Source organism: Amblyraja radiata, chromosome 7, assembly GCF_010909765.2.
Source record: "Amblyraja radiata isolate CabotCenter1 chromosome 7, sAmbRad1.1.pri, whole genome shotgun sequence".
Classification (NCBI taxonomy): domain Eukaryota; kingdom Metazoa; phylum Chordata; class Chondrichthyes; order Rajiformes; family Rajidae; genus Amblyraja; species Amblyraja radiata.
The window spans coordinates 42,055,284-42,068,566 of record NC_045962.1 but is presented as its reverse complement, the minus strand read 5'-3'; the positions used below and the strand labels follow the sequence as shown (position 1 = coordinate 42,068,566).

Sequence of the window (13,283 nt, the reverse complement as noted above, 5' to 3'; positions counted from 1 at the left end):
GCTGAAATCTTTAGCCAGATTCTTAGTATTTCTAGATATGACTTTTCCAATTACATTGTCGAGCACCCCTCTTTCTACCCTCAGTAAACTTGTCATTTAAAGCTGCTGGCCATGTTTTATGTTATACCAAGTCGCGTTCTGCGTCGCTTTTGTGCTTGCAGTCATGCTTAAGCAACACCTCACTAGAAACGTTCTTATTCTTGTTTCCAAATGCCCTGTAGCCTTTCCTTTCCCAATGTATATGCAGCATCTCACAGCATTACAGCTCTTCAAGGTGATTTTATTCCTGCAATTTCACTTTAAATCACCCCAAATTTACCTGCTTCACCACTGGCTCGTGTGCCTTCACATTTCAAACTCTGAAATTCCCTCAATTCACACATCTGCCTCATTGCCTCTTCCTTCTGTAAAGATTCTTCTTAAAATTTACATTTACAGTAGCCCAGATATTCCCATATTCAAATTTGTGGCATTTTCTGTTTGCTAATATTCCAGTAAAGCACCTTGGGTGAAAAACCAATGCTGTTCATTTTTTAGTTCTTTCACTTTTGGAAATGTAATTCTGACAACCAGTTATAAAGCACACAGTTAATGAGTAATGCCGTGTCTTAAGGAATCCATTATCCACATTCACCAGTTGCTGAACTGTGACATCAGCAGCTAAAATACAATATGTTATGGATAAAGGATTATGATTTGTTCATGTACATCTAATTGCATTAATTGATTAAGTGCATCTAATGCGCATGCGCCGAACTGAGAGGCAGCAAGTCCTTGTAGCTCCGAGTTTTTGTTTAGTGTTTTAGCGTTTTAGTGTTTTTTGTTTAATGTTTTATTTAGTTTTATTTAGTTTTTGTGAAGGACAAGGACAGGGACTTGGATACAAGTCCTTGTAGCTCAGAGTTTTGTTTAGTGCTTTAGTGTGTTTTGTGCGGTGGCTGCTGCTGCTGCTGCTGCTGTGCAGTAATTTTTACACAGCATGTGTAGAGTTGCGTATAGGAGGGATGAACTCCTTATGTGGCGACGGACAGCTTACGGAATAAAACACCATATTCCGTCTGAGCTGAAGAAGCCGTTCCGTGGTTGCCGTGCAGGTGCCAGGCTAAGGGCCAGGCTAAGGGCCAGGCTAAGGGCCTGGAGGTGGAGATACAAGCCGTTTCTGCCATCGATCCTTATGGGGAACGTCAACTCATTCCCTAACAAGTGTGAGGAGCTGGAGGCCCTTATGAAGAACCAACGGGTCTACCGTGAGTGCAGTCTCATGTGTTTTACCGAGACGTGGCTGACGGACATCATCCCGGATTCCTGTGTGGATCTCCCCGGCTTCACTACGGTACGAGCAGATAGAGACCCGAAGGCGAGTGGGAAGATCAAAGGTGGGGGACTTGCTCTGCTTGTGAACAATAGATGGTGTAATCCAGGTCACATAACTGTGAAAGATAAGATCTGTTGTCGGGATATTGAGCTCCTGGCGGTTGGACTGAGACCTTATTATGTACCGAGGGAGTTCTCCCACATCGTCGCCATTATTGTTTACATTCCTCCTCGAGCGGAGCCTGTAGTCGCATGTGATGTCATCCAAGAGACTGTCGCGAGATTACAGACCCGACACCCGGACGTACTCATTGCCTTATCAGGGGACTTCAATCATGTGAACATCAGCCCCCACTTGTCAGGCTTCTCACAGTATGTTGACTGTCCCACAAGGCACAATAAGTCACTGGACTTGTGCTATGTCAATGTCAAGGAGGCCTATAGTGTCTTAGCCTTTCCACCGCTTGGCAAATCAGATCACAACCTGGTTTATCTAAGGCCTTCTTACAAACCCTGTGTACTGAGACAGCCTACAACCACCCGGTCTTTCAGAAAGTGGACACCAGAGGCCAGTGAATCCCTGAGGGACTGCTTTCAATGCACAGACTGGGACATACTGATGGAGCCACAGGAATTAAACAGCTGTATGGACATCGACAGGATGGCTGGATGCATAACGGACTACATCAACTTCTGTAGGGATGTTGTTGTGCCAGTAAGAACTGTTTGTTGCTTTCCCAAAAACAAACCTTGGATTACAAGCAACATCAAGAGCCTCCTAAACAAGAAAAAGGAGTCTTTCAAGGTTGGTGATCGGGAAAAAATCAAGAGGGTACAGCACCACTTGAAAAGGAGTATGAAGCAGGCAAAAGGGGACTATAAAACGAAGCTGGAGAAGAAACTGCAGTACAACAACATCAAAGAGGTGTGGAGAGGAATGAAGGCCATCACTGGCTTCAAGGAGAAGAGAAGCCAGCCGTCAGGAGACGTGGACAAGGCCAATGAGTTTAACCTGTTCTATAACAGGTTTGATCTGGTATCCCCTCCCACCTCTACAGGTGCAGCCTCTCCCCCACCATCACCTCCACGAGGCAGCCCCCCCAACACCACAGCTGCAGCACCTCCTATGCCGGCATCTCCTCAACTGTTCTTCACGGCGGACGAGGTGAGAGCTGAGTTGAGGAGGTTGCGCCCTGGTAAAGCAGCTGGCCCTGATGGTGTATGTCCCAGGCTACTAAAAAGACTGTGCGGCTCAGCTGGCGGAGCCGCTCCAGACCATTTTCAACCTGAGCCTCCAGTCAGGGAGGGTACCAGGTCTGTGGAAAACATCATGTCTCGTGCCGGTTCCCAAAGCAGGGCGGCCGACCGAGATCAACGACTACAGACCGGTGGCCCTTGCATCCCATATTATGAAAACAATGGAGCGGCTACTCATTCGTCTCCTGAGACCACAAGTCCAGCACGCACTCGACCCACTACAGTTTGCATACCAGGAGAACATTGGGGTGGATGACGCAGTCCTCTACATGCTGCACCGGATCTACTCCTTTTTGGACAAACCCGGTGGCTATGTGAGGATTATGTTCTTCGACTTCTCAAGTGCGTTCAACACCATCCAACCCCTGATTCTGAATGACAAGCTTAAGAAGATGGGGGTGGATTCCACATTTATCTCCTGGATATACGACTACCTGACGGGTCGACCACAGTTTGTCAAGCTGGGGGACAGTGTGTCTGGCACAGTGGTGTGCAATGTTGGAGCCCCACAGGGAACGGTTCTGGCCCCGTTCCTCTTCACCCTGTACACAGCAGACTTTAACTATAAGTCTGACACATGCCACGTACAGAAATACTCAGATGATACAGCGATTGTGGCATGTGTAAGGAACGGGCAGGAGGAGGAATACAGGAACTTGACCAGTGCCTTTTGTGCCTGGAGTGAAGAGAACTGTCTCACCCTGAACACAACAAAGACTAAAGAGATGGTGGTTAACTTTGGCAGGTCCAAGATCCCCCTTCAGCCGGTCAACGCTGCAGGGGCTGACATTGAGGTGGTGCAGACATATAAATACCTTGGAGTGCACCTTGACAACAAACTGGACTGGTCTGTCAACTCTGACTCCCTCTACAAAAAAGGCCAGAGCAGACTCTTTTTCCTCAGAAGGCTCAAATCCTTCAATGTGTGTAAGGATATGCTGCACATGTTTTACAACACAGTGGTTGCAAGCGTTATTTTCTACGCTGTTGTCTGCTGGGGCAACAGCATTAGTGCAAAAAACAATAGGAAGCTGGTCAAACTGGTTAAACGAGCTAGCTCAGTGCTGGAGGGGAGAGTAGACTCTGGGATGGAGGTGCTTGAGAGGCGTATGAGGCACAAGGTGCAGGTCATCCTGAAAAACCCCGGGCATCCCCTCCATGTAATTCTGGAGAGTCAAAAGAGCACTCGGAACAACAACCGGCTCCTCTCCCTGCCCTGTAGAACGGAGCGGTTCAGGAGATCCTTCACCCCTGCAGCCATTAGATTTTATAATTCGGACCGCTAGGCTGTAGGGGGATGCATTTTGTAATTATTAATTTTTAACTGTTAATTATTGGTCTTTTTAAGTATTTATTGCTCTCAGGTAGTGTCCACATTGTATTCTATGTATTTTCTGTCTGCGTTTGTTTTGAATCTGTGGGTTTGTTGGTTGGGAGCTTCTGGACATCTGAATTTCCCTGAGGGGATCAATAAAGTATTTATTATTATTATTATTATTATTATTATGTACTGGTCATTATCTTCTCTGGAGTGAAACTGGGGTAAAGAACTTGCTTTACAACAAGTTCCACAAGAAGCAAATTACCCATAGAGCTTATAGACTGAGCATGAGGTATTTAAGTATGAATTGTACTGAAAGGCATGAACCACATTATTGCAAACATAACCACAATACACTAGAGAGACATCAATCTTTAAAATTAATAATGACATGGTGTCTGTAACAACCAACTCCAACTCTGGTTCATGGAAATGTGCCAAGAGGAATGCTTTTTAAAGGAACATTGCAGTAATGGGCCTGTCCCACAGGCGATTTTTCAGGCGACTGACAGCGACTGTCAGAGTGGAACACTGACACACACACACACATCGCTTCCTTCACCAGCCCGTTTGCAGGCGGTGTACGGGGCAAGTGGGGGGGGGGGAGTGCTGACTGAGTGAAATTCACACGGTGCAAAGTCAATGTGATACAGACACACACGCGATGAACAGGAAGGTTGGCGCTGTAATTAAGATGGCGAAAGCTCAGTGTACGGGAAGGGTTACGTAAGTCCTTTAAAAGAGGGTGTGGAGAGGGGGAAGAAGGGGGAGACAGGTTGGGGAGAAGGAGGGAGAAGGGGGAGACGGGGTGGGGAGAAGGAGTGGAGACAACTTTTAAGAAGCCAGAGATATACGGCTGTGAAGATCGGCGGACATTAACATTACCGGTCGGTTATCCTTGGTTTTGAAAACTACTGCTTACGTTTCTTTTCACAATGAGCCAATGAAATTCACTGGTCAGCACCGGCTACAACCTACGAGAACCTAAGAGAATCTTCGGACCTCCTGGCAACCCACGAGAATTCTCGCTACGCTTCAAGGCGCCTTCATTCTGGTCGCCACTAATTTATCAACGTGTTGAAAAATTTGTGGCGACTATAATGAGGCCGCGACTAGAATGCAGGAACTCCTCACGACCATGAAGGCGACTCCCCGGCAACCACCCACGAACATGTGACGACCATGTGGTGACCATGTGGTGACTGCATAGTATCCTGCAGTCGCCTAAAAAGTTGCCTGAGTGGGACAGGTCCATAACAGTTTTGTAAATTTCCTGAGAGCAGTAATCTGAGGTAAGATGAAGAAAAGGTGAATACAGATGATATTCAGAACAATGGTAGACTGGATTTTAAGTGGGTCAAATTTCACTGAATTCAATAATGCTAATGGTTTGCCATCATATATAACGGTTCCTCCTCATCAAAATCAAATCCTAGTGTGTCAGCTATAATGCATTTTGCTTCACATTCAATTTCAGTAGCCTAAGTAAAGTCACCTAAACAAGAACACAATGGTGTAGTGCAGCAAACTGTTAATTATGTCTATTTAGCTATTTTTACAACCAACTACCAACAGACCTCTTGGATATAATGTCTGTGGAAATGGCAGATATAATTTCTGGGGAAATGGCAGAAAGCTTTCACCAGACTATAGAAGGTCAAATGAAGATACAAGATCAAACATAATGGCACCTGAATACTTAGGTTAAAGTAGACCATTCACTGACTACCTTTACATGCAAAGCTACTCAAATACTAATGTCATCGAAGCCTAGTTCAAAAATGTAGTTTCAATGTTTTTACATACTATTCAGCCAATATACAAAATCACTGCATGTGCTAATTACCGCCCTTCCATATAAGGCAGCTGGAGTGAATTGCATTACAAATATGGGTGGAAATTTTTCATGGAAAATCTGAAATAAATTGGTTCCTTTCATTATTGAGAATTTGGATTTCATCTGTTTATGGTGAAGTGTTATAAATGTTTCATATAGTACTACTGTTAAATTGGATACCATGCAAAAATAAATCATGAAATTAGCTAAAATAGTTCAGAAACAGATGGCCTACACTCGGAATCATGTTTTAAAATGAGGCTTGTGTGGTTCCTGATAATAGAGTCACAGAGTAATACAGTATGGAAACAGGCCCTTCAGTCCAACTTCCCCACACTGGCCAACAATGACCCAGCTACACTAGTCCCATTTTCCTGTGCTTGGTCCATATCCCTCGAAACCTGTCCTATCCATGTACCTGTCTAACTGTCTCTTAAACAATGGGATAGTCCCAGCCTCAACTACCTCCTCTGGCAGCTTTTTCCATACACCCACCACCCTTTGTGTGAAAAAGTTATCTCTTGGATTCCTATTAAATCTTTTCCCCTTCACCTTGAACCTATGTCCTCTGGTCCTCGATTCCCCTACTCTGGGCAAGAGACTCTGTGCATCTACCCGATCTATTCCTCTCATGATTTTGTACACCTCCATAAGAGTACCCCTCATCCTCCTGCACTCCATGGAATAGAGACCGAGTCTACTTAACCTCTCTCTATAATTCACACCCTCTAGTCCTGGCAACATCCTCGTAAATCTTTTCTGAACCCTTTCAAGCTTGACAATATCTTTTGTATAACATAGTGCCCAGAACTGAACACAATATTCCAAATGCGGTCTCACCAACGTCTTATACAATTGCAACATGACCTCCCAACTTCTATACTCAATACTCTGTGATAAAGGCCAAAATATCAAAAGCTTTATTGACCACCTTATCTACCTGTGACTCGACCTTCAAGGAACCATGCACCTGTACTCACCGATCCCTCTGCTCTACAACACTACCCAGAGGCCTACCATTTACTGTGTAGGTCCTGCCCTTGTTCGACATCCCAAAATGCAACAACTCATACTTCTCTATATTAAATTACATCAACCATTCCTCCGCCCACCTGGCCAATCAATCCAGATCCTGTTGCAATTTTTTACAAACATCTTCACTATCTGCAAGACCACTCACTTTTGTATCATCAGCAAACTTGCTACTCTTGCCCTGTACGTTCTCATCTAATGCTGCATAATAAGCATTCTTTTGTATGCACGGACACCCTCCCATCAAATTACTAGATGAGGATGATCAATGAGCTTGAGATAACACCATGTAGCTCAGTTGTACATGGTTTAAAAAAAGCTGTGATTAATGGTGAAACTTCAAATATCCAAAGTACTGCAACCAAAGTCAGCAAATGAAGTGTAAAACATCCATATCATAACAGAGGACCTATAATTAAGGCTTCAATGATAATCGCCTGTTTTTTTTAGCGTTTAACCATGGTTGCAGGTTGCAACCTAATGCCCCTGTCCCACTTATGCCCCTGTCCCACTTAGGAAACCTGAACGGAAGCCTCTGGAGACCTTGCACCCCACCCAAGGTTTCCATGAGGTTCCCGGAGGTTTTGGTCACTCTCCCTAATGGTGAAAAGTGGTTTCTGCGTAGTTGAGGCTTCTTCTATGTTCCTGCGATTATATATAAAAAACAGCCTCGACTAAAAATAGGTTGCCATTTGGTCAAAGCCAGTGGAGTGGGGTTGCTATTTACTTACAGGCAGTCGAAGGCAATCTCCTTCGCTGACCGGCCATTTTGATTGGCTCATTGGAGTTTTCAGCAAAGATCCTGTAGGATCTTTGGTTTTCAGGACCTAGAAGATCCGCCGGAAGGTAAAATGCCCACTAACTTTATTAAACCTCTTAAAACTGTCTCCACTCCTTCCCCCCTGATTCTCTCCCCTTCTCTCCCCTTCTCCTCCCTTCTCTCCCCTTCTCTCCCCTTCTCTCTCCCCTTCTCTATCCTTCTCTCCCCTTCTTTCCCCTTCTCCCCCTCCCTCCCGCGTTCTCTAAAGGACTTACTGTGCTCTGTGGCAGCCGTTTACCTTCCTCTTCATCGTGCAGACAGCGTTCCTCCGCTGTCCCTGGCCCCCACCTTCACGGTGTGTGTGTGTGTGTGTGTGTGTGTGTGTGTGTGTGTGTGTGTGTGTGTGTGTGTGTGTGTGTGTGTGTGTGTGTGTGTGTGTGTGTGTGTGTGTGTGTGTGTGTGTGTGTGTGTGTGTGTGTGTGTGTGTGTGTGTGTGTGTAAAGATCCTGTCGGATCTTTGGTCAGTAGATGCAGCTCACGCTTCGGTCAAGGCTTTCCAGGCAAGTGACCAAAACCTCTGGTGACTCATGGAAACCTTGGGTGGGGCGCAAGGTCACCACAGGTTTCCGTTCACGTTCAAGTGGGACAGGGGCATAAAGCTCCAATTTGTGCTGACAAGCAAGGAATCTGAGGTATGTGACATATGGAGGGAAGGAAGTTTGGGGGAGGGCGGTTGGATTCTCTCACATTAATGTATATTGAAGTGCCCAACTAGTTTCCCTAGGGGCACAATTTCACTGGAGGGAGTCAAAGTCAGACACCTTTAACAACTGGGACTTGTAACCAGCATCTGCAGTTCCTTCATACACTTGAAAATGGTGCCAAATCTGGCGACTCTGTACACTGATTGAGATGCATCTGAGATGCTTATCTAAGAAGTATCCAAGGGCTTATGTATAGTGATACTTGCACTGAACTGTATACAAAAATGAATTTCACAGCACCTCTGTACATGTGACAAATACGGTACAAAAAAGTTATGGGGGAATGCTGAAGAACAAGATAACATTGACCGTAGATTGTAGAATAGTTTCTATAGGTACTATAGAACACTATAGGTGTTTATTTTTTTCCCAGAGGATCATTATTATAGTGGCAATACTTTAACAGGCAATATTCATTGAGAGAGCACCATTAATTAGTAAGTAAATTGTTAGAATTAAAGAACATAAAAATTGCGTATCATGAATTATGTATGAATAAATGAAACAAAACGAATAGGTTAAAGAGAACAGTCGGTGATTAAGTACCGTGGCCTAAACTTTCAATGCATTTATGTGAAACAAAATTCTACCTAATTTTACATTTCATTTCAAAAATAATCCCATGGATGGCTTTTCTAATGAAGGAAGAATGGTTGGCAACTTGACACTAAAGCTAACTAAACTCCAACTAATGGGCCTGTCCCACTTAGGCGACTTTTTAGGCGACCGCAGGAGACTATGCAGTCGCCACATGGTCGCCACATGTTCGCGGATGGTTGCTGGGGAGTCGTCTTCATGGTCGCGAGGAGTTCCCGACTGCTGGGAAATAGCCACGGCCTCATTACGGTCGCCGTGAATTTTTCAAAATGTTGACCGTTTTTCAAAAATGTTGAAAAATTAGCGGCGAACAGAATGATGCTGCCATGGAGGGTAGCGAGAATTCTCGTGGGTCGCCAGGAAGTCCGAGTGGGTTGTCAGGAGGTCGAAGGTCCTCTTAGGTTCTCGTAGGTTGTAGCCGGTGCTGACCGGTGAATTTCATTGGCTCATTGGGAAAAAAAAAGTAAGCAGTAGTTTTCAGAACCAAGGATAACCACCAGGTAATGTTAATGTCCGCCAAGCTTCACAGCCATGTATCTCTGGCTTCTTAAAAGTTGGCTCCACTCCTTCTCCCCCCCCCCCCCCCCCCCCCCCCCCCCCCGCCCTGCCTTCTCCGCCCCCCCCCCTTCTCCCCCTTCTACCCCCTCTTTAAAGGACTTTCCGTAAACTGGGGGAAAAAATGTAAGCAGTAGTTACCGACCGGTGGTACAGGTGCACAACCTTTTATCCGGAGTTCCGGAAACCGAAAAGCTCCGAAAACCGGACATTTTTTCCAGGATGTCGTCTGCACACCAAAGCTCGCGTTTGGCGCCAAACTTGACCCGAAACGACGCATGGTCAACCCAGGTCTATACTACTGTAGCGGCTGCCTCCTCCCCGGATACCGGGGAGACAATTAAACATCTGTAAATCATTGCTTAAATGTTAGTCAGTTAGTTTGGAGGGCTTTTATGTGAAGGGGGAAACGTTAATTCTTAGTCCCCTACCTGGTCGGAGAGGCAGGGAGCAGGCAATGCCTTACCGGGTCGCCGTGCAGTAAGCTCCGGAGCGCTGTGGCCGCCGACTCCCAACATCGCGGGGCTGCGGGCGTCCAGCCGCGGGCGACGCCGGTTGTAGCTCTGACCCCGGCAACTCTACCCCTGGCTGCGCGGCACTCCAAATCCAGCGCGGCCCGCGGCCGGACGCCCGCAGCCCCAGCTCCGCGATGTTGTGTGTCGGCGGCCACAGCTCTCCGGAACTTACTGCACGGCGACCCGGTATGGCATTGCCCGCTCCCCGCCTCTCCGACTAGGTAGGGGACAAAGAATTAAAGTTTCCCCCTTCACCCCCCCCCCCCCCCATAAAATCCCTCCAAACTAACTGACTAACATTTAAGGAATGATTTACAATGATTCCCCGGTCTCCGGGGAGGAGGCAGCCGCTCCAGACTTTTCAAGCCGCCCGCGCTACCTACCTAATCTACGCTAAAAATCTTCCATTCGGAAATCCAAAAAATTCCGAAATCCGAGAAGTGTCTGGTCCCAAGGCTTTCGGATAAAAGGTTGTGCACCTGTAATGTTAAATGTTCGCCGAGCTTCACAGCCGTGTATCTCTGGCTTCTTAAAAGTTGTCTGGCTTCTTAAAAGTCTCCACTCCTTCTCCCCCTTCTCCCCATTCTCCCCCCTCTCTCCCCTCTTCTCCCCCCTCTCCCCCCTCTTCTCCCCCCTCTCCCCCCCCCCCTCTTTTAAAGGACTTATGGTACATGGTCTGTATCACCTTGGCTTTGCACCGTATGAGTTTCACCCAGCCAACACTTCCCCCGCTTGCCCTGTCCCCTGCCTGCATAACGGGCTGGTGAAGGAAGCGATGTGTGTGTGTTCCACTCTGACAGTCGCCGTGCCAGCAGCCGGTATTTCAGGCGACTTCCGGCAACTTTACAGTCGCCTGAAAAATCGCCTAAGTGGGATAGGCCCATAAGTACATCCTACTTAAATAAATAAACCAGGGAGATGGAAACAGAAGATTTTTTAGATAAGATCAAATGAAGGAGAGTGTGGAGGTTATGAAAAATAGCATAGAACATAGAATAATTCAGCACATGAACAGTGCCTTTGTCCCCCAATGCCTGTGCTGAAATGATGCCAAGCCATATTAATCTCATTTGTCTGCATGTGATCCGTATCCCTCCATTTCCATGTGCCTATCTAAAAGCCTCTTAAACGCCACTGTTGTATCTGCCTCCAGGACCACCCCTGGTAGCACATTCCAGGCATCTAAGTGTGAGTGTGAAAAACTTGCCCTGCACACCACCTTTAAATTATAAAATATGCTTCTCTCACCTTCAAAATATGTTCTAAATTCTTTAGCATTTTCACCCATAAAGGTTCTGACTGTCTAACCTATCTCGGCTTCTAATGAAGGAAGAATGGTTGGCAACTTGACACTAAAATAATTTATATACCGGTAGTTCTTCCATATCTTCCCTCAACCTCTGCAATTCCAGAGAAAACAATTAAGTTTGTCCAACATCTTCTTGTAGCTAATACACCTAATCAAAACAGTATGTTGATAAACCTCTTATGCACATCCTGGCATCCACATCCCTTTTCTAACGGGGTGACCAGAACTTCATGCAAGACTCCAAATGTGGTCTAACCAGTCTTATAGAGTTGCATCATCATTTCCTGAGTCTTATGCTCAATGCCTCAACCAATGAAGACAAGCAGAACATATGCCTTCTTTATCTACTCAATCTACTTGGATTGCCACTTTCAAAATCCATCTGTACATCAGTGCTATTAAGGGTGTTGCCATTAACTGAATACATTCAACATCCTAAAGTGCAATAGCTCACACTTGTTTGGATTAAACTCCACCTGCCATTTCCCTGCCCATTACTATATCTATAATCTTGCTGTATACTTTGACAGCCTTCCTCACTGTCTGTTATGTCAGTAATCTTGGTGTAATCTGTAAATTTACTAACCAACCCATCTACATGTTTGTGCAAGTCATTTATACATATCACAAAGAACAAAGATCTCAGCACAGATCCTTGCAAAACTTCACTGGTAACATCCTTTCAGCACAACCTTCCATCTTCTACAAGGAAGGTGCACAAAATTGCTGGGGAAACTCAGCGGGTGTAGCAGCATCTATGGAGCGAAGGAAATAGGCGACGTTTCGGGCCGAAGAAGGGTTTCGGGTCTCGAGCCCCGACTTCCCTTTGCTTTCTCGCCGTCTCTATCTCCGATTCAGAGAAAACGTGAGTGACCAAATTCCATTCAAAGCTCACGGATGCCATCGGCTATCTTGTCTATTCACTACCCCTGTTTGCGCATCATAACTGGAATATTCTCTCCAAGATCGAGTCCATACAGCAAATCAGACATTTCTTAATTTTTTTCTACATCCTGCAAAAATGTGCCAAATACATAATGTGGTCCTCATGCTGAAAAGTTTGGAGCCCCCTGCATTAACATGAAGCTCAAAACATCTTAGGCCAAGTCAGTAACTTAGAGCAGAATGAGTAATGGAAAACAACTTCTGTTTACCGTCCTAGCATCCCAAAGAGAGAGCGTCTTGTCCGCTGCGCTTGTGAGCAATGTGTTAGAGAACGGAAGAAACTCCACGCTGTTCACAGAATCAACATGACCTCGTAGTATCTGTCTGCATCTCTCACTGGAAAAAAGTAGAAACATTTGTTAGATATCCATCAGGTATATGTAGAACCACACGCTTTTCCATAACTATAAGCGCTAGGTATTAAAAATAAGATTGACCATGAAACTGACTAACTGGATTCAAATTGAGCTTTGCTCAAGTTGGTCAGGGCATTAGGTCACTCGCTCTTTTCCTTTTACTAAATACCTGAGTCTAATTTCTTGCTATTATTTTCCACATCTGAAGATGAAGATTATACATACGATGTTGCCTTGTTTAAGTTTAACAGAAATAGGTTTCTTGTCACACATATGCTATTACATAGTCATCGAGTCATACAGCACATAAACAAGTTCTTCGGCCCAACTTAAGATACCCCATCAGCATTAATCCCACCTGCCCGTGTTTGGCACATATCCCCTAAACCTTTCCTATTCATGTACCTGTCCAAATGTCTTTTAAATGTTGTTATAGTACTGACTCAAGTGCCCCCTCTGGCACCTCATTCCATATACCCACTGTGTGAAAAAGATCCCCCTCAGGTTCATATAACATCCTTCGCCTCTCATCTTAAACCTGTGTTCTCTGGTTCTTGATTCTCCTATGAGTAAAAGGCTCACCCTAACTATTCCCCATGTGATCTTATACACCTTTATCAATCTCCTGCATTCCAAGGAATAAAATCCTAGCCTGCCTAGCTTTCTTTCATGAAGCTAATTTTCGAGCCAGTCCACTAGCTCTCCCTGGATTCTATGCGAT

General features: G+C 45.5%; 1 protein-coding gene across 1 annotated transcript in view; it reads right to left on the bottom strand.

The window, feature by feature from the left end:
* Nucleotides 1–13,283, bottom strand: part of spag16 (sperm associated antigen 16) — a 677,853-nt gene that overhangs the window by 314,919 nt on the left and 349,651 nt on the right. The window contains exon 14 of the mRNA XM_033024314.1: nt 12,416–12,542. Coding sequence (XP_032880205.1) covers nt 12,416–12,542 — 127 coding nt within the window. The remainder of the gene's footprint in view (nt 1–12,415; nt 12,543–13,283) is intronic.